The 26,600-nt window shown below is 54.2% G+C and overlaps 1 protein-coding gene across 1 annotated transcript in view; it reads left to right on the forward strand.

Annotated features, from left to right (window-relative positions):
* The window catches only part of HPSE2 (heparanase 2 (inactive)), a gene marked incomplete at both ends in the record, with an annotated part of 108,650 nt that overhangs the window by 79,175 nt on the left and 2,875 nt on the right, over positions 1-26,600 (forward strand). The window contains 4 exons of the mRNA XM_084265768.1: positions 3,453-3,500; positions 11,566-11,659; positions 14,298-14,404; positions 15,538-15,652. Of these exons, the coding sequence (XP_084121894.1) occupies positions 3,453-3,500; positions 11,566-11,659; positions 14,298-14,404; positions 15,538-15,652 (364 nt within the window). The remainder of the gene's footprint in view (positions 1-3,452; positions 3,501-11,565; positions 11,660-14,297; positions 14,405-15,537; positions 15,653-26,600) is intronic.

The following is a 26,600-nucleotide window of genomic DNA, read 5'->3' on the forward strand; positions in this document are numbered from 1 at the left end:
GTCTAATTCTCCATGTCACAAACTCCTTGCCTGAGGCTACTGTTCCTCCGCAGGTCTCTGACATGTTCTGTTTTCCCACCTAGAGATGCTGCCCCAGCAAATTTTGAGGACTTTTACATTTTTCCAGCTGCCTGATATGTGGAAGTCCAGCCAGGGATGCCTCGTGGTCATGCCAGAGGGTGACACCCATCTAAATTTTACAGGGCATCGCTACAGTAGTTGCCCACATTGCCTGCACAGCATGGGCTCAGCTGGTCCCTCTGCTCCTGGGAGGGGGGGTGGTGGTGGTGTGGATTTATTGCACATGTGCTGCGTGGTCAATTGGTGCTCCCAGAGAAAGGCCAATGTGTAGGAAAATGGCAGATTTACTGCGCCAGCCCAGCCCATCTGTGCAGCACATGTGTGGGGATCTGAGCCCTCCCGGAAGCGTCTGGTTTGCTCTGCCTGCGCTGCGTTGCACACATGGACATCGTGCAGTCCAGGAAATCCCAGATAAAAATGTGCCAGCACCGGTCACTTGGACCGTATGGATCTTTGCTGGCCTCAAAATCTGTGGTCTGAGCAGCACAGGTGCTACGGGAATAAAGGGATTAGTAACATCTGTATTACGAAGCCGAGGGTATTTGGATACCTGTGCAGCGCTGCATCTCCACCTGCCCTGGGCTTTCATCTCTTGTTTGTGCAGTACCACTTGTTGGCTGTTGAGATGCTCAACCCCGTTCCCTTTGGAGGGCAGAGACTGTTTGTTACCCAAGTCATCTGGGGTGCTCCAGGCACAACTCCACCATTAAGGCAGGACTTGAAGTTTTACAAGGAAATTTTGAACTTCATCCTGCAAAAATCTCAATAAAAGGAAAAAGAAAGAAAAACAGACATGGGAAGAAAAATTTGAGCTAGATATGCATCTTTTATGGTAAAATTTGAAAATGACCAGAACTAACTGATTTATTTCACTCTTATGGAGACCAAAGATGAGCACAAAGCAAGCCAGGGCCTTTTCTGTCCTGCATTTGGTCTTTACTGTGCTGCCTGAGTGATGCCCGAGTCATTTTCTCAGGAGCTTTGTAACAACAGGTCAGTTGGCTTCCTAAAGGCATGGGAGATGGGACACACAGATGTCCTGCTGGGACATCCCCCCAGGTATGATGGAGGTTATACTGAGAGTTTGCTTTGCTTTTCAGTCCCTGCCCAAAGGCTACTTACTGTATTGGGGTGTGTTTGCAGCCAGAGTGTAGCCACTGTGCAAGTGGTGAAGAAAACCAGAGAGCTTCTTCCTCTGAGCTTGGTCTGCTCATGGTTTGAGGCTGTGAATGGAGAGCGCCAAGCTGAGACTGAAGAGGTGATTTAGTAAAGTTCAGGACAGCTCATTTTGCAGTCAGAATGTAAAGCATTTGAGGTTAGAAAGCAAGCTGGGTTAATCTTCAAACCCAATTGCAATATATTGATCTTCAAACCTAATACAGATTGTGTTCGTAATTTCAGTTTGGAGTTCATTAGTTCACTCTTGTACACTTCCTGTGTTACATTTTGGGCAACAGTCTGAGCATTTAAACCTGGGAGTTTGGGGTTTTTGTCCTTTCAGCAGATTTCTGCACATTTAGTTTTGTAGAATGGTATTTGCAAAATCCCCTTTTCGCCAGGTAACACCTGTGAGTTGCAGGGAGCTCACAGCTCTCCCTCTGGCTGCGCCATGGCTGGTCCAACTGGTGTCCTCACCCCACTCAGCTGGGGAGGAACCATCCTCAAACCACTGCCCTGGTACTGGCCTCCTGAGCCAGACCCTCAGGAGAGATGTTGAAGCATTTCTGAAAGGCAGGCCTGGGAACCGATGCTCAGAGCACAGCTAGGCAGCGGAATCAGGGATGCATCAGTGCTACGGGGTTTTACAGCCTGTTATTGTTTTTCCATTTCTAATTGTATCTCTTCCCTCTCTGTCTGCAGGGATTTATTACCGCTGCCTTTTGCCAGTGTCTTCTTATGCTTCACGGGGTCCAGCTGCCCTTTCGTCCCAGTCTGTAATTGACCATCGTCATTAATTTAAAGTCAGAATGATTGTTTCTGAGCTATATTTAGCCCAAACTTTGCTGCTCTTGTTTCAGACCTGATTAGAGGCTCGTGTGCTGGAAAGCTTGCTGTTCTTCCCTGCCATGACAACTGGTCTATTGCAAGGTCTCATCTCTCCTCACAAACCTTCCCTTTCCTTCCCCACCCTGCGTCATGAGGATGTCCTGGGGGAGTTGGGGTCGCAGGGCCCAGTGCTGCTCATCCCTGTGTCCCAGTGGAGTCATGGTGGTGATTCACATTGTGTTCCTGGGATCCCCGTGCACCAGTACAGCTCTGGTTTCTTTCTCATCATGTTCACTTGCTCAAGCCAATGTCTCCTGTCACACGCATAACATTACCTTTTCCAAAATGTATCAGCTACACAGTACATGTTACACAACTGAACAGAAAAGTATGCCTGTCTGGTTGGTATGTGCCTTTGTGTGTTTTCAAATCTCTGCTCCTAAGTGTAAGGATGGAGTAACTGTCTGGGCTTCCTCCTGGGAGTCACAGTATTCCAAGGTCCAAGGTTGGACCAGAGGTCTTGGAGAGCAAGGCTGTGCCAGAGGCTGTTGCTGCAGTGGTCACAAGCAGTCTCTGAAATTAGAAATTGCTTTGGGTTTGGCACCAGTGACATAAGCAGATACACCCACGTAGCCTCGTGTCTGTCGTGTCTGCCTCAAACAGGAGCTGTCTGGAGGACGCACACTGTCTTTAAGACAGTTGGATCACGAGCTACCAGGAGACAAACACGTGTCACTATAACCTTGTGTGTAGTTAGTAATGGGAACTGGACAGACTAAAAGTGCACCCAGGTCAGGTTCCCATCAGTTAGCTAACAGCTAATGCCCAAGAAAGAGCATCCAAAAAACATGGGAAGTGCATAGCAGTATTTATCCAGACTCCCCTCCCATCCTCCAGTGCTCAGGGGCTTCTTGAGCTAGAGGTGGCATCTTTGCATGCAAATAGCTTTGCTGGTTTTTTCCTTCCATTTTCTCCCATTTTCCCAGTCCTTGCTTGAGCCAAGGGAAAAAGTTCCTCATCTTAAATATGTGTTGGCTGAAGAAGCGTCTCCTTTTAAGCTGGGTATTTAAGACTTTCTTTAATCCCTACTGAGGGTTGTTGCAGTCATAGAATGAAGAACATACCCTAAGATCTTGTTCCTGAAATGCTGTTGTGCTCAGAGTTGGATTTGGGTTTCAGTCTGTTCCTCTCAGCTGTGCTTGCTGCAAGCATTTGTAGTAAGTATAATTGATTCTTTCCATTTAAGGCTGCAAAGGTTTCATTAGAAAGGATCTGTGAGTGCAGTGACTGCCCTCGGTATCCTGTGGTGTAGAACGGGTATTGGCTGTTGTAGGATTTCTCTTCTGACAACGTTGGGCTTACAAGGTTTCTTCTTTTTCCTTCAGGTTCATGAAGGTGGCTGGCAGCACGGTGGATGCTGTTACCTGGCAACAGTAGGTATTCACCATTTCTTCTATTTTTCAACACTAATTGCAGTGATCAGGTGATGATGGGAGCAGAGCTGATGTGCTGTCTGGGTGTGAAAGGGGGCAGATGTGTGACAGCCACCTCCTGTCCTCCTGCTGTGTTTGAATAGGAGAAAGAGGCTCTGTCCATCCCTCTGGAGCCTCTCGAACAAATACAGGAGGGGATGTATTAACCTTTACCACTGCAGCTGAGGCAGAGACTAAAAATACCACTGCCTGCATGCCTGGCCTGACAGACTGCTGGAAACAAAGCCTGTGCTGGACAGCCACTCTCCTGGAGGCACCTGGGAAGACAGGCAGCCAGGGTGGGGACAACAGAGAAGCAAAAGCCACTTGTGACAGGCGTATGGGACTGTCTGAAAGCCCTTTTCCTTTCACCTGGGTCGCTGCCTTGCTGCAGCCACTGGACTGAAGCTGAGCTAGTTTGACCCAGAGCAGGGAGAGGCAGCTTAACCTGATGGTAAGTGCCTAATGCCCTGTTACCCACTCTGTTTTGTAAGGGTCTTGGATGTCTAAAGACACATCACTGTCCTGCACTGCAGGTGGGGCCCCAGAAGCAGACGTTGATAGATAGGAGATGAACATCCAAAATCCAGACCCAAGTGGGGCTGCCAGAGAGGTGCTGATTCCTGACCTCCCCCGGTTCCTACACATGAACGTGTGCTGCAGTTCAGAAGCAGCAGAGCAAGCTCTGAGCTGTAGCACTGTGTGAGAAGCACCAGGTGCAGGGAAGGGTTTTATTATTTGGGGGAAAATGAAAAAACCTTTTTTTTTTTTTTTCCCCAAGTGCCCCAGTTTTCACACTGTGGCCAGAGGCAGGTTCCCCAGCAGACTGTGAGCCTTGGTGGTAACGGGAGCATAAATGACAGTGCAGGGGGGAAGCAGTGTGCAAGCACAGCAGCCGCTGCCCGAATTGGTAGGAAAAGGGTTTGTGTGTCAGGCAGGACTCTCTCCTGCCACAGAAGGGACACATTTCACCATGGTGAGACTCCCCTCTTCCAGAAACAGTGCATTTGCTCTGTTGCCAGTTTAAACTTCCCACATGGGGCACTGACCTTACGCATGGGAGCCAGGGTCTCATGTCCAAGGTGGGCTTGTGTGTGCTGCCCACAGGGCTTGTTCCCCAGACTGGTTCTCTGCAGCAACCCATTGTGCTGTGCTGAGGTTGCTTTGCTGAAAGCAGTTTGTAAAGCCCACCTCTTGTAAAGCCCACCTGGAGAACTGCACTTAAGAAGAGCTTGGTGGGATTTAAGACATGGGACTTTCATGCAAGTGTGCCCAGGGTCTCTGTGTTGGTGCTTTAACCTTGGAACCTCCTGCAGAAACAGCTTTTGGCATCAGAGGGGTTTATAGCACCAGCATCCAGCAAGTCCTGTTCCTCCGGGAGCTTAGCTTGACAGCTTGCCTTGCTGTGCCACGGTGTTGCTTGCCTGGGTGTTTGGCTCCTGGGACTTCCCTGCCAGGCAGCAGCAGCAGCTTTTGGTGCAATGGGGTAGCAGAGCATTTGGAGCGGGATTTGTGTTACTTACAGGCTCATGCTGTGCAATGATGATCTATGTCTCAGCTGGGATTTTGCTTTTCATGATTACACGATGTGCTGATCACATTTACTTAGTCCAGGAATTTGCTTTCTGCAACAGGGCTTGATCACTGGGCCAAGCCCTTGGAGGAGTTGAAGGAACAAACTTCCAGGCTTCAGATGTGGAGTTTCATCCTGGTGTGCAGGGAATCTGCCCACACAGCTGCTTTGAAACCTCTTCTTATAGGCTTAGTGCAAAGTGCTCGGCAGCTCTGGTGCTGAGCGGCCGCGCTGAAGCAGCAGCCTGCAAGCAGGAGGGCTGGTGCAGCTCCCCACAAGGGTCAGCAGAGCTGTGCTGCTGCTTCCTGACCTGTTTCCACTGCGGTGTAGGAGACGCTTCTCCCTCAGCCCGGGTTTGCGGTTCTGGAGGTTTCACCCGTATGCATTTGTGAGGACTGGCAATGGCCACAGCTCTGAGCTGGGCTTCTGTACTGTTTATGAACAAATGTCAAAACAGTGTCTCATCCCTCTGCTCCAAACAGCGAAACAAAACAAAACAAGTTCCTTTGTATCCAAGAAGAAAATTATTAGCAGGAAACTAAACTGCTGTCTAACTTCAAGTATGAACGTTTCTGTTCCAAACCCTAACGTTCTCCCGGGATATCAGTTATAAATTTGTCAAATCTGTTATTCCTTTGAAAGGGCTGTGCTCAATCCAGAAAGGGAATTGAGAAGGGAGTATGTTGCAGGGATCCCTATTCGCTGTGTGAAAACAAAATATAGCTGAAATATAGCTGACAGAAAAGTGACACTGGGTGGAAATCAGCAACCTCGCCAGCCTTTCTGAGTATGGTTTCACTTACATATGTAACTCAGCATGTGTGCCTTCCTGTTCAGAAGTAATGTGTTGCTGGAGAGGGATGTGTGAATGGCTTCAAAATGCCCAGGGAATTTCCACTAAAAGAGGGTGTGGCAGGCAGGACCAACAGTGGCTCTGAGAGTTTTGGCATTTCCCTGAAAATTTAGTTTGTTGTGTTTGGTTATGAGCAAATGCTCTGTTTATCGTGGACCCCCTTGGTCTTTGGATGCAGGCTTCTATTGCTCAGAAACCTCCCCACAGCCGGTTTTCTGCTCAGCGCTGGTGTCCCCGCACATGGTGATGATTCATTGCCCACTTAAACCTGCAGCCATGCCCGGTCTCATCCTCAAGCGTGCTCTCTCAGCCTGTACGGCTGGTTTTCCATCCATAGTGTTATGCAAAGCTTCAAGTTTTGCATATTTAATGGACAAATCCTTATGCAAAGCTGCCTCGGAAGCACAAATCCCTGTTAATTACAGGGAAAGTAAATGTTTGCATCTTCAAAGCCAGTGGACATCTATCCTCTTGGCTCCTTGGAGAATGCATTGTTACCTTCCAAGTCGGAAAGTTACTGGCCCTATGTGGCAAACCAGAAATGCCAGGCACACAGGCATGTGAGTGATTCTGCTTAAAATGCTTTTGCTGGGCTGGGTTTGGGTGACATCTCTTCTGGCTGAGACATGTTGAGTGCGCTGGCAGAGTTGCAGCGTGAGGCAGTAGCTGCAGAGGGCTGATTTCACAAAGGTGCCGGGGCAGAGTTGCCCAGTGTGGACACACACACCCTCCAATGTGTATGCCAAGGAAATCTATCTGGGCTTATATGAGCCTGCTGTGAGTGCTCAGAGAGTGGTGTCTGTAGGAAGGGGTTGCATGAAGGAATCACTGGCCCACCTCTACCTATAAATAAACCTGGCCAGGACATGGCTTTGTCCACTAGCTTGCCATCCTCTGTGGTGTCTGATGGAGGTCACAGTCCCTGGCAGCATCATGGCCCTGGCCACCAGCACGGTCCCAGGTGCTACCAGCAAGATGGCATGGGCCAGAGATGGCTCTCACCAGCAGCACCTCATCTGGGAACAGAGAAAGGTACGTGTGTGAGTTGTGCCATGAGGGCCAGAAAGCAACCCCCAGTCATTCTTCTTTATTAGTGTAGTGACTGACTGGAGGTGGGCAGCGCTTCTCCCCTGTGCCCACAGGTCTTTACCTGGGGCAGTGGGGAGCAGGTCGCATCCTGACTCTCCTCTCTGGGGGGAGCAGTGAGGCTGCCTGTGTCCTGTGCTGCAGGCCAGGTCTCTGCCCTCTCCTCGGGCAGATGCTCAGGGATGGGGACTGCCTCTAACAGCAGAGGTGTCTCTGTTTCACAGCTGTGGTAGCAGCAGGGTGTCACGCTGCTGATGGGGATCTGCCCCGCTTGGTGTCCCCAGCAGGCGGGTGCCCTAATTCCTAGCAGACTCTGCCCCTAGCAGCAGGCAACAAAGTAGATCCGGAAATTCCTGAGCTTTGGGAAGTGGGATTTAATGTAATTAACTGCAACAGAAGAAGAGGTCAGATAATAGGGGCAAAGGTTTCTCTTTAAAATGAAAAGGAAGGTAAATGAAAACAGCTGCCCAGGAGCCGGTGCACTGCCTTCAGTAAATGTGGGATGATGCTCATGGTCCCACACAGCAGATGTGGATCCTTCCAGACAACCAAAGGCAGCACAAGTCCTGGAGGTGACAGGATAGACATGTGGCCCCAGGTTTTCCCAGGTGCCTGGCACTGGCCTTCTCTGGGAGGGCTGTGTGTGCCATGGCCTTGCAGCCTGCCCAAAGACGAGGGCGTTTCTGGATGATAGCTGTGTGAACCCTGCCTCAGTAGGTCCTTTGGCAGCAGCCTTTTTGGTGTACTGTTCCCAGCTCTTATCTTTGTGTCCTGAGTATCATGCTGCAGTTCCAGCCAGGGGGGAGGGCTGGGAATTGATGTGTTTCCTCGTGCTGCACAAACCCCTTCCCAGCCCTCAGCAGAGTTCTGGTTTGGCCACCTCCAGAGCGATAGGATCACACCTCGCTTTGCAAAGTGTGCTGATCCTGTCCTGGGTTTCTAGGGCATGTTCAAATGGGTTTTTTAGAAATGAAGCAATGGAAATGGAAGAGGAAGAACTGTACTCAGCTTTGTATGGTATAACAGGGCACCTGAAGCGTCTGTATGTGGCATTTCCCCTAAGATGTAAATCTCATCTAGGATTTAGTTGCTAGATCCCCCTGTGTTGGAGTGAATAGCTCATCCATGAGCTCTGCAGAGCTGTGACTGCCAGAGCCCCCTGCCTGTGCCGGGAAGGTCTGTCTGTCTCCTTGGCACTCAGAGCACACTGACACGGGGAGAAGAGGATGTGGATGCCACAGGACCCAGCACTGGCTCAGCCTGGCTGCCCCTGCACTGTGCTGCTGCCCAGGGAGGTACTTTGTCAGCACTGGCCCTCTCTGCAGCTGCTGCTGGCCTTTTTGGAGGTTAGAGAGTTGTTCAAGGTTTTGTGGGGTTTTTTTAAAAGTCAAGTTCACTGAGTCACTGTAAATATCAGCAAAGCTGCAGCCTTTGCTCCTGGGAATAATCCATGCCTAACGAGCACTTCTTTAAAGACCTGCCAGTTGTTTGCATTTTGTGGATTTCTATACTGCCTTTAATGACAGTTAAAGTCCTCGAAAGGAAATGCCTGAATCTCAGTGAGGAAGCCTACAGCTGGAAACAGCTCACCTGTTCCTTAGGAGCTTGGTACCAGTGAAGATTTCGGTGCCCCTCTCTGACCCACAAGCCTTGTGCAACTGGTGCCCTTTTCCCTCTTTCCGAGTTTAGGGATGTGGAAGGTACCTGTTGGTATCCAAGAGTTTCACAAGTTGCCAAATCTGCAAGCAACCTTGCATGTCTTGCAGAAGCTTGCGGTTGAATTCACGTTCTGCTGAAATACCCAAAGCCAAGGGGCTGCTGTCCTCACTCCCCCAGGAGACATAACACCTCCGAGATTTCCTCAGGTTGATTTTTGTCTTTGATCTCTCTGCCAGTCCCCACTTCTCTGTCCAGAAAATGTGACCGTGGCACTATCTTGGGACACTTCTCTTCCCTGCAGGGTCTTGTCTGTGCTCAGCACAGCAACATCTTCCGTGCAGTCCCTGGGACAGCAGAGCCTCCTCTGGGGCTGCTCCTGGAGATGTTCCTCTCCTTCCTAGACAGCAGAGCTGTAGGCCAGGGCACACCTTGCCCTTGGACAAGACAATGAGGAGATGCTGCCTTTGCTTTCCAAGGGTTTTCTTCTGGGACTATATCAGCAGACAAGCTGAACCCTGTGGAAACCCCACTGCTTTGGAGGGGCCATGTGCAGACGAAGATCCCTCTAACTTCATCCTTTCCCATTTAATACAACCTTATTTTTATGGCTTTTCAGCCAGTTTTCAGCCCAGGTGATGGGGTTTTTAGTCTACAGCAGTCTGAAAAAATGGTTTCTGTTCAGTTCTTAAGTGCTGTGCTAAAGTCCAAACATCTGCCATCCCCAGAGTCCGTTGCTTTGTATTTTTGTCTTAAAAAGTAATCTCTGTAAACCCCACTGCTGCCTGCTGCTTACAGATCTGCTCTCCTCCCGGCAGCCAGTGGTTCGATAGTGTATTAATGATTGGAATGATTTAGAACAATTCCCCAGTCCCCAACAGAGATAATCTCTGCCCTTAGCACCTTCCCCTCAGACAGACAGACAGAAATGCCTCTTTCCTCCTTCCCTGGGAGTCCAACTGGGCATGGTCCCGTGCTTCAGTGGGGGCACAGCAGGGACTGTGCATCTGGGAGGGGGATCAGCAGATGAGACTCTTCTTGTTTAATGTGTTTCTCTTCTGGGCCAGTTAGTCCTGATGTCGCTCCCCTTTCAGCACATCCCTGTGCAACTCTTACCTGGGTAGTGATGTGGAGCAGTGAGATGCAAACAATCCCTCTGAGCACTCGTGCATGTTGCACGTGTGCCGGGTGCTCTGGCTGAGGCTGTTAGCCAGCAGCATCCTTTGGGGATGCTCCTGCATTCCAGCACCCAAGTGAAGCAGCAGCTACAGCCACTACAGCTGCTTACTGGTGTGGATGAGATGCATGTTATGGAGAATTCAGCCCTGGAAGGCTGAACTCACCTTTCTTCAGACCCTGGGTCTTCAGCCCAATATGCAGCCCAGCACCCATGGCTGCACTGGAGTCTATGGAGAGGGGTCTGTGTAACTCTGGTGGGTGTCCCTTCATCAAGGGATAGGAGGCAGCGGCTGTGACAACCTTGGCCAGAACAACTGTAATTCCTGTGTGCATCAGTCACCCCACTGTGGCTCCAACACTCTCTGGGGCTTGCTGTAGATTGGGAGGAGAATGTTCAGAATGTTTCTCCTGCAAAACCTATTTATCAGTCAAACAACCATCCAGGGGTATGCCAGTGCGTGCTGCAGCTGCTGTCCTGGTGTCCCCTGGCTGGGAAGAGCCTCTGGGTGATGTTGTGCAAGGGCTGCCACTGATTCTTGCATGGGGGAAGAGGCACCAGCCCCTTGTTTAGGGAGGGCCCTCTGGGATTGCCTCTAGCGACCGGGTAGTTGCACTCCAGGACAGACTGTTTCATCTCATGTCCTGGAGTCAGGAGACAGCATTGAGGTATTGCAGAGCCTTCCTCCCCTGCTCAGATGATTCACACCATGACCGGCAGCACTATAGCTGTGTTAGATGTAAGAAAGCACCTAAGCAGCAGGAATCAGCTCTCTGTATGGGAAATGATCCCTGGTATTCCCATGGAGAAGTGATCTCTGTGAGAGCAGGACTTTCCTGCAGGTGATCAACACGGCATCTCCCAAGGGGAGGCTGTGGACTGCTGGGAGAGCGAGAAAGGAAGGTGCAGGTAGTGCTGGGAGCAGGGCTCACTCTGACACTGTGCATCTGCAACCTGTGCAACCCAGGGTTGCTAGCCCTACCTCAGAAGCATCACCTGGGCTTAGTCTGGAGGGTCGTTACTGCAGAGGGATGTCCAGGAGCAATTCCAGCGCTCAGCCCAGAGAAGATGCCGCCAATTGTGGACAGAACCCCCTGCAGCCCAGACACTGAACATGACCCAGGCAGAGTGATGCGGTTATTCCCGTGGCTGGGAGCACGGGCAGTGTCCCCCATCCCCTCCTGGGTGTTTAGTGCAGCAATTTCCAGTGTGGCTCAGAGGGTGTTTGCTGTTTGGGACCTGTCTCCTCTCTGGTGCCTGCGTGATGTCCTCCTGTGGGAAGGAGTCCTTCATTTCAGCCATTAGACGTGCATCTTCCATTTTGCCATCCTGTAAGAGAACGTCATGGATCCTGGGTGCTGCTATCACAGGCATCCCTTTGGAGTCTCTTGTTCCACAGTGTCTCCATGAGATCAGCACAGAGGGTGCTGCAGAACCTTTGCAGGTGGCATTTTGTTCCCAGCCTTTTGTGGTGCATCCACCTCATGCTTTGTCTTGGAGACTGAAAGTACCTGCCAGGCACAGGCATGGCAGGAGGGCCAGGGCAGAGCAGGGTGCAAGCTGGGACTTCCCTGGAGCAGAGGAGTTTTCTTAGCATGGGGCAGCGGCAGGATGGGAGAGTGAGATTTGGGACAGAGCTACTCCCAGCTGTCTGATCCTTGTCTTCTTATTTTCCTTCCAGTTACTACATTGATGGCCGAGTGGCCAAAGTGACTGACTTCCTGAAAACACGCCTGTTAGACACGCTCTCTGACCAGATCAGGAAGATCCAGAAAGTGCGTGAGTGCAAAGGGTCTACGAGGGGACACCGTGCCCACAGTGCCCAGCCTTGACACGGCTCATGGCTGGGGCTCCAGCCTCAGTACCGACATGTTCCCAGGGGAGCTGGTGTGGGCAGGGATGGAGGGCAGCTGCTGGGGGCAGCTGTGCAACCAGCCCAAACACGGCCAGCCCTCACCCAGGGGTGGGGAGGAAAGCCCAGAGTGGGATGTATGGCAGGTTGGGAGGGAAGCGGCTGCAGCATGGTACGAGCTCTGGGATGCAGGCTGGATGCATGGGGCGGGTAGGCACTGCTGTGCAAAGCCTTTCTAAGGCAGGCAGCTCTCTCCAGTCACCCATCTATCCAATCCTGAAACATGCTGCTGAGGGTGAGGAGGGGTGGGAACAACCAGGGGCTACCAAGCCAGACAGAGCAGGACCAGAGCCGTGGCTGCTCAGGAGCTCTCTCCTCCTGCAATTTCTTGCCCCATTCGCTCACAGTGCCTAAAAGTGTTGCTTGCAAATTAGTGACAGTTGCATTTCCAGGGTGATGCTCACTGGTGGAGAATCGTTATGAACAACTGCTTTTTTTCCCCTGACGATCATGTTTTGACTGTGTTACAAAACCCAGCTGTTGCTGGCGTGCTGTGTCAGAGCCCATGGCTCTGCCTGGTTAGTGCAGCCTGCAGCAAGCACTCCTCTCCCCATTGGTCAGGGGGACACAGCTCCATCTGTAGCAACTGGGTGTGGGTTGGGGACTTTGCTGGGTTCCCCCACCTCAGCTGATATAGGAGCCAGGGCTGTGACTGGCCCACTCAGCTGTCAGTGTGACAGCAAAGGACCACCTAGTAAGTGGAGAAGGCTTTAGGGACTAGAGGAGATGTTCGTCTGTCTGTCTGGTCTAGGTTACCATACCAGTCACCGCAGTGTCTTACTGTTGTAATTCCTGCAGAGAATCTGTAGGATGAGTAAACAACTCAAAGAGGCCCCAGGAAAGGGGGTGTGAGGGTCGGCACAGCAAAACCAGAGGAGAGGAGAAGCTTGCGGAGTCCTCTGGCACAAGCTGGGAATCATCCATAAATTCGGATAACACTCTCGCAGCAGGGAGGCATGGCAGGGTGACTGGGTGCAGGGGCAAGCAAGAAGCACCGGCCAGCCTTGCTCCCTCTGGGCACATACAACAACCACCCACCAAAAGTGGTGGCGTGTGTCCCACCTCCTCCCTGGGCTGGAAACCAGCTGGGAAGGGAGCAGGCACACAGAGTGGGCGGGGTGGACAGCTCCAGGGAGTGGAGCATGGATGGGGGGGTTGCTGGGGAAGGCATTTGCTGTCCTGGCCTTGGGCAGCTGGGTGGTGGCATCCCTGGCAGGGACAAGACACTGACCCTAGGGGCTCCCTGGACCCCATCCATTCCCACACCAGCAGCAGTGAGGAGTTGCCCTTGGCGTGGGTTGGGGAAACCCACACACCCATGGGGCAGGATTTGGACTATGTGGGGCAGAGCCGGGGAAGGGCTCTCAGGGGAATGCCAGTGTGGCTGAGCAAAAGCACAGCGCTGGGTGCTAATAGCCTCCAGCTTGGCTTTGAGTCCGTGCATCCTGCCGGGGCCGATTAGAGCAGCTGGGCTTGTCCACTTCCCTGTTTTATTGCTTCCTCCCCGACAGGGGAAGGTGGCGGCTTAGATAATTACAGGCAGAATGCCAACACCTCTGGGGCTTCAGTCAGGGATGTCGACTCTCACAGGCTGTGAGTGGGAGGCAGCCCAGAGCTGGCGTATTTAACATCTTTGAGGGATCCCAGTCCATCCAGCACATTCCAGCGCTCCTCACTAATGGGGCAGGATCCATCAGGCTGCACGGAGTGCTCCTCAGGCTGCTGGGTTTGCAGACATCTGGTCACGGGAGCTCATCACCCGGCCTGGAGAAGTGGGAATGCAGGAGAGAGGATGGGGTGTTGCGTGATGTCGGAGGTTGCTTGTCCTGGGAGAGGACAGCTATGGCTATCCTAGCCCTTCTGTCCTTGTCTGGCATCTCACAGGTGGCTGTGCTGCTGGCTGGAGACTTGTAAGGGGTGGGACACCAGGCTCCAGCCTGCATGTGCTGCCCATGCCAAAGACAACTTGGATGGTGAACCACTCCCTGCTCAGCCATGGGACTGGCTCTGCCCACACCTGGGGGCATCTGTGGCTTTATTCTTAGGTTCTCACTGTTCTTCCCTGTGGTTTCAGTACGTGTCCCAGAGCTCCCACACTTCAGAGGCATCAGGGCTGAGGTGCTCCCTGCAGCTGGCAGCCACCTTGCATGGGGACATGGAGAGCTGAGGTGACATGGCAAGGGCAGCCTGCAGGACAGAGCATGTGGAGACACCACAGGGAAAAAGCAGGGCCTGGGTCTGGGAGCATGGGAAGGCATGTTCCAGAAGATGGCTAGTGGATACATGGTAGTGGCAGAAGAGCCTGAGGACCAGCCTCCCACCACTCAGACATGGTGAAGGTACCTAGTGAACATGCCAGGGCTGGGTAGGAAATGACTGCCCAGCAGCGGTGTTACTGAAGATATCTGTAAGCCTTCCTGGAGTATAGCACAGGAGATGTCTTCCTTGGATTTGAATCAGGAGTTCAGGAGAGTCATTTTGGTTGCTTTTGTCCCACGCAGGTAGTGAACACGTACACGCCGGGGAAGAAGATCTGGCTGGAAGGTGTTGGCACAACCGCGGCCGGAGGCATGAACAACCTCTCCGATTCCTATGCGGCCGGGTTCCTGTGAGTTACACCGGCTTGCCGGTGCCGAGGTGCTGCCATCCCCATGGGCTCTGCGGGATTGGGTGCTGCAAAGATGCTGCAGCCAGGAGAGGGCCAGCTCTGTGCCCAGAACCCCATCTGTGCTCCCTCTCAGCACTCCCCTAGCAGCCTGGGCACGTTTTTTCCATAGCATCCCTGTTACTCTTCTTCAGCTTCCCTATTACCCTACCTCAGCTCTGCTTGCCTGTTTCTGGTATACCCAGAGAAGCAGAGCAAGGAGGGGACCATGCTGGATCCCACATGGGTACCCATGGTGTATCTGCACCTTTCCCATGGGTGTGGAAGGGGAGGTGTGATTCAGGCTCACCAGCTCCAGGACCCAGAGCTGGCATCCCGACAGGCTTGCCTCACTCAGCAGCTTGGGATCACCTGGGCATCCTCCTGCTCTGCATTGTTTGGTTAAGGTTTGAGCACCCTGCCTTTGTATGCATTCACTCCCAGGACACCTGGCCAGGGAAGTGCTCAGCAGGACACTGCTCTGGAAGCCATTTTCTCTCCTTCTTTGAAGCCACAACTGTTTCCTGGTGCCTGGGGCTTGTCTGCTGGCGCAGCCCAGTGGTGTGGGCACCCTGTCCCAAAGCCCCAGTTCACACCTTCAGAGACAGCCCTGGTCATGAAAGGTGGAGGAAGATTACCTGGGCTTTGCGGGGAGGCGTGGGGCGATATCTCATGATATCCCTGTGACACCTGGGCTGTGGTGAGGGTGTGAGGACACAGACTGCTGCGATGCTCTGGTCCCCACCACTGAGACAGCGGGTGCAGGGTGCTGGCAGGCTGAGGGGCACCCTGGCTTTGGGCACAGGGCTGCAGTGCTGGAGTGCACGCAGGGGCTCAGGCACAGTGTTGGGACACGGAAGGTGGGCACAGCTGGGGCAGAGGTGGTGGCAGCGGGGGGAGAGGCTTGCAGGCTTGCTGAGGTGGAGATGGTGGGACCCAGTCAGTACCCAGTGTGTGAAACCATCCAAAGGCTGCAGCTCAGGCACTGGGAGCAGGCACCAGGTCAGGTGCACGCGAGCAGTATGCCTGAGCATGGCTGTGCCACTGGGGCCGGGCATCCCCCCACAGCAGCCTGACTCTGCTCCCCCCATCCCCAGGTGGCTGAACACGCTGGGCTTGCTGGCCAGCCAGGGCATCGACGTGGTGGTGCGGCACTCCTTCCTCGACCACGGCCACAACCATCTGGTGGACCAGAACTTCAACCCCTTGCCGGTACGTCTGCCGCACTGGCACTGACTTCTGCACGCTTGTGGAGAGGTTTCTCTCCTTGCAGCCTGTCTGAACTCGGCTTGAAAATGGATTTTTCCAGATTTTTTTTTTTTTTTTCCAGAATTAAAAGGAGATATTAGTTTGTGTCAAACCCAACATATTGGAGGCAGATGGGAGAATGTGACCTCTGTGGCTAAAACTCCATCTAGTGCCCAGGGCCGGTAGCATGGGAGGGCAGCTGGTGCCACCGAGGGGTGACAGCGTTGGCTGCGGACTTGGAGTCGGGAGGAATGTTGTGGCAGGACCGCGTGTGGCACAGGGCAGGCAGCTTGGTCGGTAGTGGTGAGATGGCCCAGGGGAAGCCAGGCTGCAGCCCCAGCACCTGACTTCACATCTCTAGCAACCAAGGTGAAGGGCATTTGAAGGGCATTCTTGGCTGCACAGGGAGCAGTGGTTCTCACCAGTGCCCTGCAGCATCCCTCACTCTTCAAAAAAAAAGCCTGGGCAAGGGAGAACTCCCAGCACACATGGTGCTGATAAAGAAGCTGTATGAAAAGCCTTGTTAAAAGTAGTAGGTTTCCTTTTAATCTTTTTTTGGGGGGGGGCAGGGGGTGGGGGGAGAGGGTTAGTCAGTACTCTGAGAGCATCACAGCTGGGTGCTCTGCATCTCCCTCAGAAGGAGACACTGCCTGACCTGGCAGACACTGCTGGTGGGAATGGGGATCCAGGTCAGAGAGGTGCACACCCCTGCTGCTGTGAACCTGCCTTCAATGCTGCACTGGGATCTCAGGGGGCAGCTGCATCCACATGACAGTATCCTTGAGGGTTAGAGGAGGACAAAGGAGGTGTCTGCAACAGGTCTGTGCTAAGCCCTCACCATGGTCTGGTGGGTGTCTCTGGAGACCAAACCAGTGAGTGGGAGAGCACAGTCCCCTGCCTGTGCAGCTCTGGGTATCTCCTGAAGCACCCTGGACTGCACACACCACTCTGGCAAGCATGCCTGACAACTCTGGGGCCCGTGCCTGGAGAGAGTCTAGGGAGCCCTGAACTTTGCTTGAGATGAATCTGAGCCTGGGACACTTGATGGATTTCTCCTGAAGAGCCAATTCCCCTGGCCAAGCCACTTTCCCCTCTTCTCCAGGGCCTTAAGGCTCCCCCCTGCCGTGTTGCTCCTGGCTGAATGTGTGCAGGCCAGCTCTCCCAGTGCAGGGGGCAAAGCAGCCCTGGAGCAGCTGGAGTAGGTGTGCAGATAGGAGTGAGGTTAAAGCCAGGGAAGGAATTTGAGGAATAAACCCCTGGCTGTTAAACACAGTGGTCTTAAAAATGGTTTTTGCTGCTGTTTTAAAGATAACGCTCCTTGTAAGTTAGATGCCACCCCCTCATGGCTCTTTTCCTTGCTCCCCCCTGTGTTTCAGTATTTATCCTTTTCCCACATCCCACCGCTGTGTTCCTCCACAAACTCAGGTGGGTCCTTCCCCAACCCCATTCCTTCCAGTCCTGTACTTTAAGAGAGTTACAGCAGGTGCAAAGTGATGCAGGGGCTTAAAAGCCATGAACACCAAAAAAAAACCAGCAAGACCAGCCCGTGACCTGCTCTGCAGGGCAGCTCCTTTCCCGTGGGAGCTATCAGGGAGATGAAAGCCGCTGGCCGTACCTGCGCGGGGCCACGGCGCTGTGAAATACAATCTGCTCATTAGCTGCCATGACAAAGAGGTTTCCACACACTGGCTGGGTGTGAGGCAGCTGCCTGCTGAGAGAAAGGCCACACCACCCCGGCATCAATCATGACTCCAGCTGGCAGCTCCTCAGGGAGCTGGGAGCCAGGGCTGGGCTCCCCGTAGCAGCCTTTGCACCTCTTCCTCCTTCTCCTCTCCTGCTACTGATGATCCCTGCTCCTCAGATAGAAGAAGACTGCACATATCAGGATGCTGAGCTGAAGCTGAGCTCTTCACAGAGGTTTCTGTAGGTGCCAAGGAGCTGCATAGTGCAGGGAGAGTTTCCTGCATGGTCCAAGGACAGTACAGCAATGCAAATGCATCCATCCATCCTTGCGCTGAAAGAGCTTGCTGTATAAAACCAAGTGATTGTCTATTGCAATATGAGTGCTGCTGCCACAGGAGTCCTTCAGCTGCCCCCCTTGGGTGCTGCTGGTCTTGCTGGTGTCAGTGCTGTCTCTGTTGGGGCACCTTGCAGCAAGTGGCTTAAGGAAATTTGCACAATGTGGTGTGGGTGCCAGATTTTGGAATCGGGGAATGCAGATAAAGGGGGTCACTTGGTGGGCACCGCTGTGGGAGTCTCAGCTTCTCAATCACTATGTTCCTGCCTCTCCCCAAGGCTGCTGGACTGGGGGAATTTGTGATGTGTGGGGGAAAGGGCAGGCAGATGGCTGCACTGCTCTGTGTGTAGCAGGGTGATAGCTGCTGTTTGAGCCATGCTGTGAGCTAGCTACCAATGCGTTGGGCAGGCAGGGGGCATGGCCACTCTCTGGGTGCAGGTGCTGGGTGGCAAGCCCAGGCAGCCTGGTGGGGCTTGCTCTGCACTTTCTGAAGGTTAGCCTTGGCTTGAAGAGAGACTTGTAAATTCTGGCCACTTTGGTGGGAAATGCAAGAGCTGCCTGCAGGCAGGGATGCAGTGAAGTGCAATGTAGGCTTGGGGAGCACGGGGATGGCTGAGGGGCACTGCAGGTTTACAGAGACAGTAGGGAGATGTTCATGTCTCTGCTGGGCTTTCTGCACCCAGCTGTCTTACAAGCTAAGCAATGTCTTGTGGCTTCAGGGGCATCCTGCAAGGGGCATTTGTGCCTCCATCCAGGTCCTTCACCCATTAGAGAGCAGCTCTGGGTGTCTGTCCCCACTGCCAGAATTGTCCATCTCCCTCTCCTCAGAGGTGGTGCCACCAACATCCCAGCTGCAGAGCAGGAGGCGAGGCCATCTCTCTGAGCATCCTTGCTGGTGCAGATCCAAGGAGACAAGTTTCTCTTGCTGGACTAAAGGAGATCAAAACAGGAGAAACTGGGTGACACAAGCTTCTCTGGCCTGGGCATGGGGGTGATCAGGCTGGGGAATAGAAATGTTCCTGCCATCTTAATGCAACTGATACCAAATGTTTTAATGCCTTGTTGTTTTTGAGATAGCTGCCATGTGTTGTTGGAGTCCTTTTGCTTCCTGGGTGACTGAGACAGCCAGCCATACAATAATCAGGGCTTGTGCTTGGGAAGCCTCTTGCAGGTATGTCAGTCTGTCTGCCTGCATCTCAACCCATCTGTACATGGATGTGGGAGTGAGGAGCGCAGGGAAGGAGGGCAGGAGCAGCATTGATATTCACCCTTCACAGGGCAGTGCTTTTGAAAGGCTGCTCTGGCATTTAGCAGTTCTGGGCTTGTTTCAGGCACGCAGCGTACATACTCTGTCTCTCTTTCCTTAATATCACTCTGAAACTGTCCAGAGGGGTGCAATACATTTATTGGAGAGTCCCCCAGATAGGTGTGAGCTTTCTCTTTGGATTATTAGAGCATGTTAAAGACCTTTCTGCATGCTCTGCCACATGGCATCACCTCTTTTTATTTTTGTCCACCTTTGGTAGTGATTTCTGCTCCCTCAATGCTGAGGCTGTAAGGTTATACCTGTGTGTGGAAAAACATGGGCATATTTTTAGGCAGGGCCAGAGAAACACAAACCCGATGGAAAAGCCAAAGCTGAAATCCAGACTTCCATCTCCTGATCACTGTGGTTCCTCTTAGACCTGCTCCAAAACACTGCAGATGGTAAGATACTTGGTTCTCCTGAGTTAGGTAGATGCTAAAACTTCCCTCCTGCTTGCAAGTTTCATTCGCAGCGTGAGAAGGGCCCAGAGGGATCACAGGGTGAAGTGATGGCAGGGGCTGCCCGCTCAGCTGTGGGAGCAGAAGACAGTGTGATATTGCCTGTGAATTGATGGCGTCCTTGGGAAAGCATCGCAGCAGTGCAGAGGTCTGTGCCTGGCGGCGCCGCGGTCGGATGCTCGGATGCTGCGGGTGATTTTTCACCTCCTTTGCTTAGCCCAAAGGCACCGAGGAACTCGACGGGAAAGTTACAGCCTGTCCTGGAGGAGGAAGGACCCTGGGCTCGCATCTCTTCTGTCCTTAGTGCTCCGTTCCCTTCCCACCCGGCCACCCCGGTGCCTGGGGCAGAGCCGTGGTGCGAGCCGTACCCCTTGGGCTGCACCTGGACATTCGGTACCGACGGCGCCTTCCCCACCCGTCCCGAGCGCCTCCCCAGCGGCACGGCTCGGGCCCTTCGGGCGCACGGCGGCACCGGGACCGGCGGCGGGGTGCCGCGCCGGGTTGCCCGGGGGTGGGAGCAGGGCTGGAGGACCCGCTCGCCGCTCCCGCCGCACGTACGCGCTCCCCGGAGCGCTCGTTAGCTGAGGTGGCTTGGCCGGAGGCGCTGCTGATTGCAGCTGGAGGTCCCGGCCGTCTCCCCGGACGGTGCCTCTCCCTCCCCTGCGCCGCGCGGAAGGGGCCCTCCCCGGGCCGGGGCTGCGGGGGCGGCCAGGCGGGCGGGTGCCCATCTCCGCCTTGCCGCCCGCCCGCCTGCCCGCTGGCTGCAGGGCTGGGCCGCGCCAGGGGCGAAGAGGAGACCCCGGCATCCGTAGCGGGGGAAGCGCGGGGAGAGGGAGAGCCTTTTCCCGCAGGCGCTTGCGCTCCCGCCGCCGAGCCCGGCCAGCTGGCTGCGGGGCCGGGGGAATTCAGCCCCGCTGCTGCCCCGGCCCGTCCGCACGCCCAGCGCTGAGTCACCGCGCTGCGCACACGCGGCCGGCCGAGCTGCCAGCGCTGGGACCGCGGCTGCCGTTTCCCCTTCCCCCCGGCGGGGACCCTCGGCTTTGGGGTGGCAGCCGGGGCAGAGGCACGGTCCCAAGCCTGGGTGGGGAGAGGGAGCGGGTCCAATGGAGCTCGCACAAGCATGGAAGCTGTTCCCGAGGACTGTAGATCTGCTGCACCCCCGGTGTCTGGCACCCCCGAGCCTTGCACGCCGGAGCACTGGCTCTGATGGGGGCGATGCTTGCAGACAGGGAAGGAGCGGGAGCAGCGAAGACAGGCAGGAGCTTTCAGTGTGGGACATTCAGTATGGCCCGGAGATGAAATGAGGTGTGTAGGGGGGGGAATGCTCTCCCAGGAGATGTCAAGCGGGAGAAGGGCCTGCTGAAGGGCAGAGAGGAAATAGTGCCCTGCAGAAATACCCCAAACAGCCTTGGGATGAGCACCTGGAGCCAGTCTGAGCCCTCCACTGTCTTGTCCTTTCAACTATGATCATACCATGTCTCAAGGACTGCGGCATCCTCTGATCTCCGCGCCCTCGCTGCATTCAGCCTTTCAGGAGCAATAAGTCTGCTCTGAGGCTCATTTTATCTGTGAGCAAGGAGACAGATTTAAAGCAGCTAAACTGCTCGCTGTCACAGTGGGTTAAGAGGCCTTTCCCTCTTAGTGCACCATAAAAAAAAAAAAATATCTCTGAAGTGCGTATGCTTGGAGTCTCAAACGCATCAAAGCCCTGCTGCAGCTAGCAGCTCTGGCACCCACCCGCCGGAGCTGCGGGACATGTGCAGACCGAGAGCCAGGCTGCTCATCCTGCACCGGAGGCTGGGAGAGAGACACGCTCTAGCTGGGACTGGCAGCAGCGGTTGGTACTTGGAAGGATGGACTGAGCCACTGCCTGTGTCCCCCAGAGCCACTGTGCTAGTGACAGATCTGTCCACCTTGGTGACGGAGCCATCCTGGGGCTGTGGAGGAGGTGGGACAGCAAGACCCTTTCCAGCATGGGTTGGTGCTCAACGGCAGAGCAGAGGGAAGTAATATTATGGTGAAAAGCATCAGAAGAACAGAAAAGAGCAAAGGAGTCGCATTTGGTTTCCAAACCCTCTGATCCGTCAGCTCCACTCCCTTCCTGCGGCCTCCATCGCCTGGACCCTGTTAGGGAGAGGTGATGACAAAAGAGAAGTTTGGCTGTTCCTCCATCTGCTCAGCTCCCCAGGAAGGTGGAGGCCACTGCCTGGGGGCTGGTTTGTGAAGGGCAGCGGTAGGCAGGGGCAGCTTCCACTCTGCCCCTTCCCTGGTGCCTGGGCAGGCTGTCCCTTCGGTGCCACCAGTGCCTGGCAGTGATTCCTGTGGCTGCCGCTCCCACAGCAGGAATTTTGCCTCAATGTCAGTGTTTGGCGTTTCTCCAGGATGGAGAAAAAGATCAGAAGAGACAGAGACAAAGAAGAGGGGCTGAGCTCAGGGCGCAGCGGCTTGCGGGCTGTGCTTTGGGACTCGCATGCTGTGCTTTGGGACTCACAGCAGAACCATTGCAAAACAGGACCAAGAGCCAGCCTGCCACAAGCCACCATAAGCACACAGGGTGCATGTCACAGCCACAGCAGCAACTCTGCTCTACAGAGCTGCTCCTGTGCTGGCCAACACACCATTGCCGTCCCTCACCCTGCCTCCTCTTCTCTCCCTCCTTAGCCAAAAGGCACTGGGGTGCAGGACTAGCAGTCACTCATGTCATGCTTCAGCCATAGACTGCTTGTTGGCAGAGAAAGCTGCTGGGAAGATGTGAAAGCGGAAGGCGATGCAGGAAAGAGTGGTTTGAGATGAGGCATTTGCAGCCGTTAGAGCAGGAAGGAAGAGGATCAGCATGGTGAAAGAAACAGACGCCCAGGGAGATGCATCAGCAGCTTCAGGGGACTTGTGGGTGGGCATCTGCAGGGATCGAGTCTAAGCAAGAAAGCTGTTGGCCGATGCTTTTGCAGATGCCTGGATCGAAGCGAGGGTCTGTCCTCCCCTGCCAGTGCTGCTGGCCCCTGTCAGCCCAGTCCACCTGAAGCCCCCTCATTTGGGGCTAGGAGAAATGTTGTTTTCCCTTTATAGGAATGTCCCCTGTTCTGCTAAGGGCACACCTGCAGATTCCCCCAGTACAGCTGTGAATGTACAGACTGCCCACCAAATCCTCAGCTCTTCAAGACCTCCACACAGGGAGGGTGCAAAATGGCCAACAGCTCACGTCCTTCAGGATGGGTACACACAAGCTGAGAAGAACAGCAACAGCATCCGCTCCTGGAGCTGATCATTTTGTCTTCAGCAAACTATTTTCCCTTGGGGAGAGGCTCTGCCCTGCTCTGCTCATCACAGGACCTTGCACAGGATTTGGGTGAGAAAGCCTCAAACTCCCACAGTCCAAGCAGCACATAAAACTCAGGGATAATGTTAAAAGCAGCATCAATCCAGCCTTGCTGAAGGAACAACCAGCCGTGGCTTGAACAGGATGTGCGGACCTCCGCAGGGAGAGAGCTTTGGATGCTGAGGATCTCTTTAATCTAGTGGAAAAAGAAAGAACAAGAACCACTGATTGGAAGCTGAAGCCAGACAAATTCAAGCTGAAAATAAGGAGTGGGATTGTTAACAGTGCGGATGTTTAACTGCTGGAACAGACTCCCTGGGAAGCGGCAGCTTCTCCATCTCTCCAAGCCCTCACAACCACAATCACTACTTTTCTGGAAGATTCTTTTGCCAAAAACAAGCCATCGGGCTCAACAGAGGGATAAAAGAGTGAAGCTCTCTGTCCTGGGGTGTACAGGAAGGCAGAGCAGCCAGCCCTTATCTCCGTGCGGGTCGCTTGGACTGTGGAAAAACGCAGATGAAAGCGCAGGAACGGAGCAATCTATAACAGGCTGCTGAAACTCGAGCGTGCCTGAGGGACAGAGGAATAGCTTGGGCAGCTTCACAAGAGGAAGAAGCAAGAAGAAGAGAAGGGTGGGTGGGCAGCAGCCAGCCGGTGCTGCCAAGCGACACGGAGGCACAGAGCCATGCCTGGGCAGCCCCAGCCAGGGGAGGTGTGTGCTGCGGGGTCGGCAGCCCGTGTTTGAAGTTGGGCTGCCTTTGCCAGTTACAGCCCCCAGGAGACCGAAGGGCTATGGCTCTGTTACTCCAGTTAACTAGTTATGGCAGCGTCGTCTTACATGCGGTGTACATGGAGCTGAAGAAGCTCAGGTGGGCTGTAAAGCTGTTTTGCTGCCTCTAGGAGAGAGCCTGTGGTATGCTCCTGCGTGCTTCCTAATGGCTCTGGAGATGGGAGGTTCTGGTTAATAGGTCTGTCTGATGGTCTGCCTAATCAGCCTTATTTCCAAAAGCTGAAGTCTCTAAAAGCTTCTGCAATGAATTAAAATGTGCAAAGAGATGAAGTGGGACCCTCTGGGTTTTCCCCATCCAGTGGAAAGCTTATGGCTCTTACTGGCCCCATGGTGCTCGGAAGATGTGGCTGGCCTGAGCTCTGCACATCAGCTCACTTGAGGCAAGCGCCCTTCCTGCCCAATAAACCTGAGTCCCCCAGGAGACCTGCTGGGGTGCAGGACAGCTCTGCCTTCAGGTGCTCCTTGCCTGCAACTCCGAGGGCTGCAGCGGCAGCACTGCTTGATGGGTCTGCAAAGTAATTAAAGCAAGAAAGCTCTCTAAATTCCCAGGGGACTAATAGCAGACCAGATTCCTGCCTGTTATTCCTCCTGTACAGCTGTATTTGCCGGCTCAGCCCTCACAGTGGGAGCCCTCCGTGACTCCAAAAGCCAAATCCTGCCTGCAGTTGTGCTGGTGGAAGTCACGCAGCTCCCTGGGATCACCAGGGCGCTCTCCAACAGGGTGCTTGGCACCACGCTGCAAGGCAGGGGCTTGTCTTTGCAAGGACTTACAGGCACTGCCAGCCTGGGGACCACGCTTGTGCAGGGTTTGCCATATGGGAAGAGGGTGTCAGACACTGCCAGGGGTCTGTGGAAAGGTCACTGATGAGTGGAACAGCCACCCTGGTTGCAACTAACCTAGGTTTCAAGAACAAGTGCTCCCCAGGCTGGTCAGCATTTGAGCAGGGGCCTGTAGCTGCAGGTGCCCGGCAGCCCCAGTGTGATTTTAACTGGGGTTCGCTTGCGGCAGCGGTAGGTGCAGCCCCCGAGTACCAGCCCAGCTGGGGGAAGTGCCCACACCCGGTGAGTTTGATCGCACAGTGCTAGGTGTGTGTGTGTGTAATTCATCATCCAAATGCTCGGTGTCACCAGCTCCTGGTAATTTATTGCGAGTAACATGATTTTGGCCCCCGGCACAAGTGGGCTTGCGATGACGCGAAAAGCTGCAGCTGTCTTCAGTGCTTTCCTGCAGTAAGCTGAAGAGCTCAAGTGCCTCGAGGCCGGTGCTGACAACTCCTTTTCCAGCCCCGGGTCGTTTTTCTGGCCCTCCTTTGAACTCTCTTTGGTGTTTCCACATCCTCCTCAAAACAGAGATTTTGGAGCTAGCCTTGCCAGCAAGGCAAGGTAAAATCACTGCTCTCCCCACGCTGCCCTGGGGCATCGCCTGCACTGAAATACTTTACGCTCAGCTGTGGTCATCTCATGCTTTGCAGAAGAGCTCACCCTGCGTCACTGCCGGCTGCCTTGCCTGCCTCGTGACATCTGCACAGTTTTTTCTCAGAAAAGCTGTGTATCCTTAGCTGGATCAGAAGCTCATAAAGTGTGGCCAGCACTTCTCAGAGAGACAAGGATCTCTCCCCATGCCCCATCCGGGAGATGCTGCACCCTCGCTGCCACCGAACCTTACAGCCCTGCCTATGAGCCACCATGGCAGGAGCCTTGGACTCAGCTTCCCCAGCTCTGCAGGGAAGCAGGGTTTGTCAGAGCACCCCTGGGAAGAGTGTATGCCCAGATGAGAGGTTCAGCAGCAACCAGGACAGGTCATGGGGCTGGGCAGCTCTCCTCACCCCGCATTGCAAACCTGGCTGCTCCTGAGCCTTGAGAGCAGAGGGATGCTGGTGTAAAAGCTGCAAACCCTGGGACTGCTCCTGGGGCTGCTCCTGAGCCTTGAGAGCAGAGGGATGCTGGTGTAAAAGCTGCAAACCCTGGGACCACCCTACCCGGAGGGGCACGTTCTTAGCTGGAGGCTGGAGCTGCTGGTGCCAGCTCTCCATCATGGCAAGGCCATCATGATCTCCCTGAAAAACAGGTCTTGAGACCCATATGGAAATTTCAAAGGAGGCCACAAAGTTTCTGGCCTCTATTGCTTCTGTAACCTATGGGCGAAAGCAGCATGTCCTCAGTGGAAACCCCAAGGGGCTGCTTGAAATACTCAGGGGCCTGAGATGACAGGTAGCTTGGAGCACTGAACTCATTTATTTTTAACTCATGACTGTGGAGCTCAATACTGAGATCTGTGCTCACCTTTGGCCTCACCATCAACTCAAGTAATTACTCATCTAATGACGCTTGCTAATCAGCATGGCTTGTTGAGGAGCTGGCAATGTGCTGGGCACTGCTTCTCCTGCCTGCTGTGAGCCAGAGCAGGGTGTGCTGGCACAGCTTCCTGCAGCAGGGGAGGGCTGGCACAGCCCCTGCAACGCAGTGCCGGCGGGAATGTCCCCATGGCATGGAGCTGCATTGCCAGCCAGCGTGGATGGGGATGGTGGGACACGCCACAGGGACTGTATGTGTCTGGGAGCTTCAGCCCCGTGGGCTGAGCCCTCTCCTCAGGGGGCACAAGCCTCTCTCTTCACCCTCGCATCTCCTCTGGGACCTGGTGTTTGCAGGGGAAGCAGTTACCAGGCTGGTGTGGCACAAAGCCCCGTGGTTTGGCTGGGAGCAGCGAGAGGAGAGCAAGAGGTGGCTTTTCCTCCAGCACTGTGGCAAAAGCTTACCCAGAAAGTGGGAAGTGGGTTTGGATCTCCCTTTGCCCAGCCAGCCCAGTGCTGCTGGAACTGATCAGCTTTGGTTGAGCTGGGCTGGAGAGAAGATGGGGACTGGCAGTCTGTTTTGGCTGGTGGGTATTCACCTCATGCTGGTTGCTGCTGCAGCATTGCTCTGTGTTTCATCTGCTGGTCTCTTCATCCAAAACATGTCTTAATTGGGCTGTGTGAGGTCTTCCCACCCACAGGGTAGGTACCTGTACCTGTTGAAGGGTCTGTGC

The sequence above is a fragment of the Gallinula chloropus genome (genome assembly GCF_964237585.1).
Source record: "Gallinula chloropus genome assembly, chromosome: 5".
Taxonomy (NCBI): domain Eukaryota; kingdom Metazoa; phylum Chordata; class Aves; order Gruiformes; family Rallidae; genus Gallinula; species Gallinula chloropus.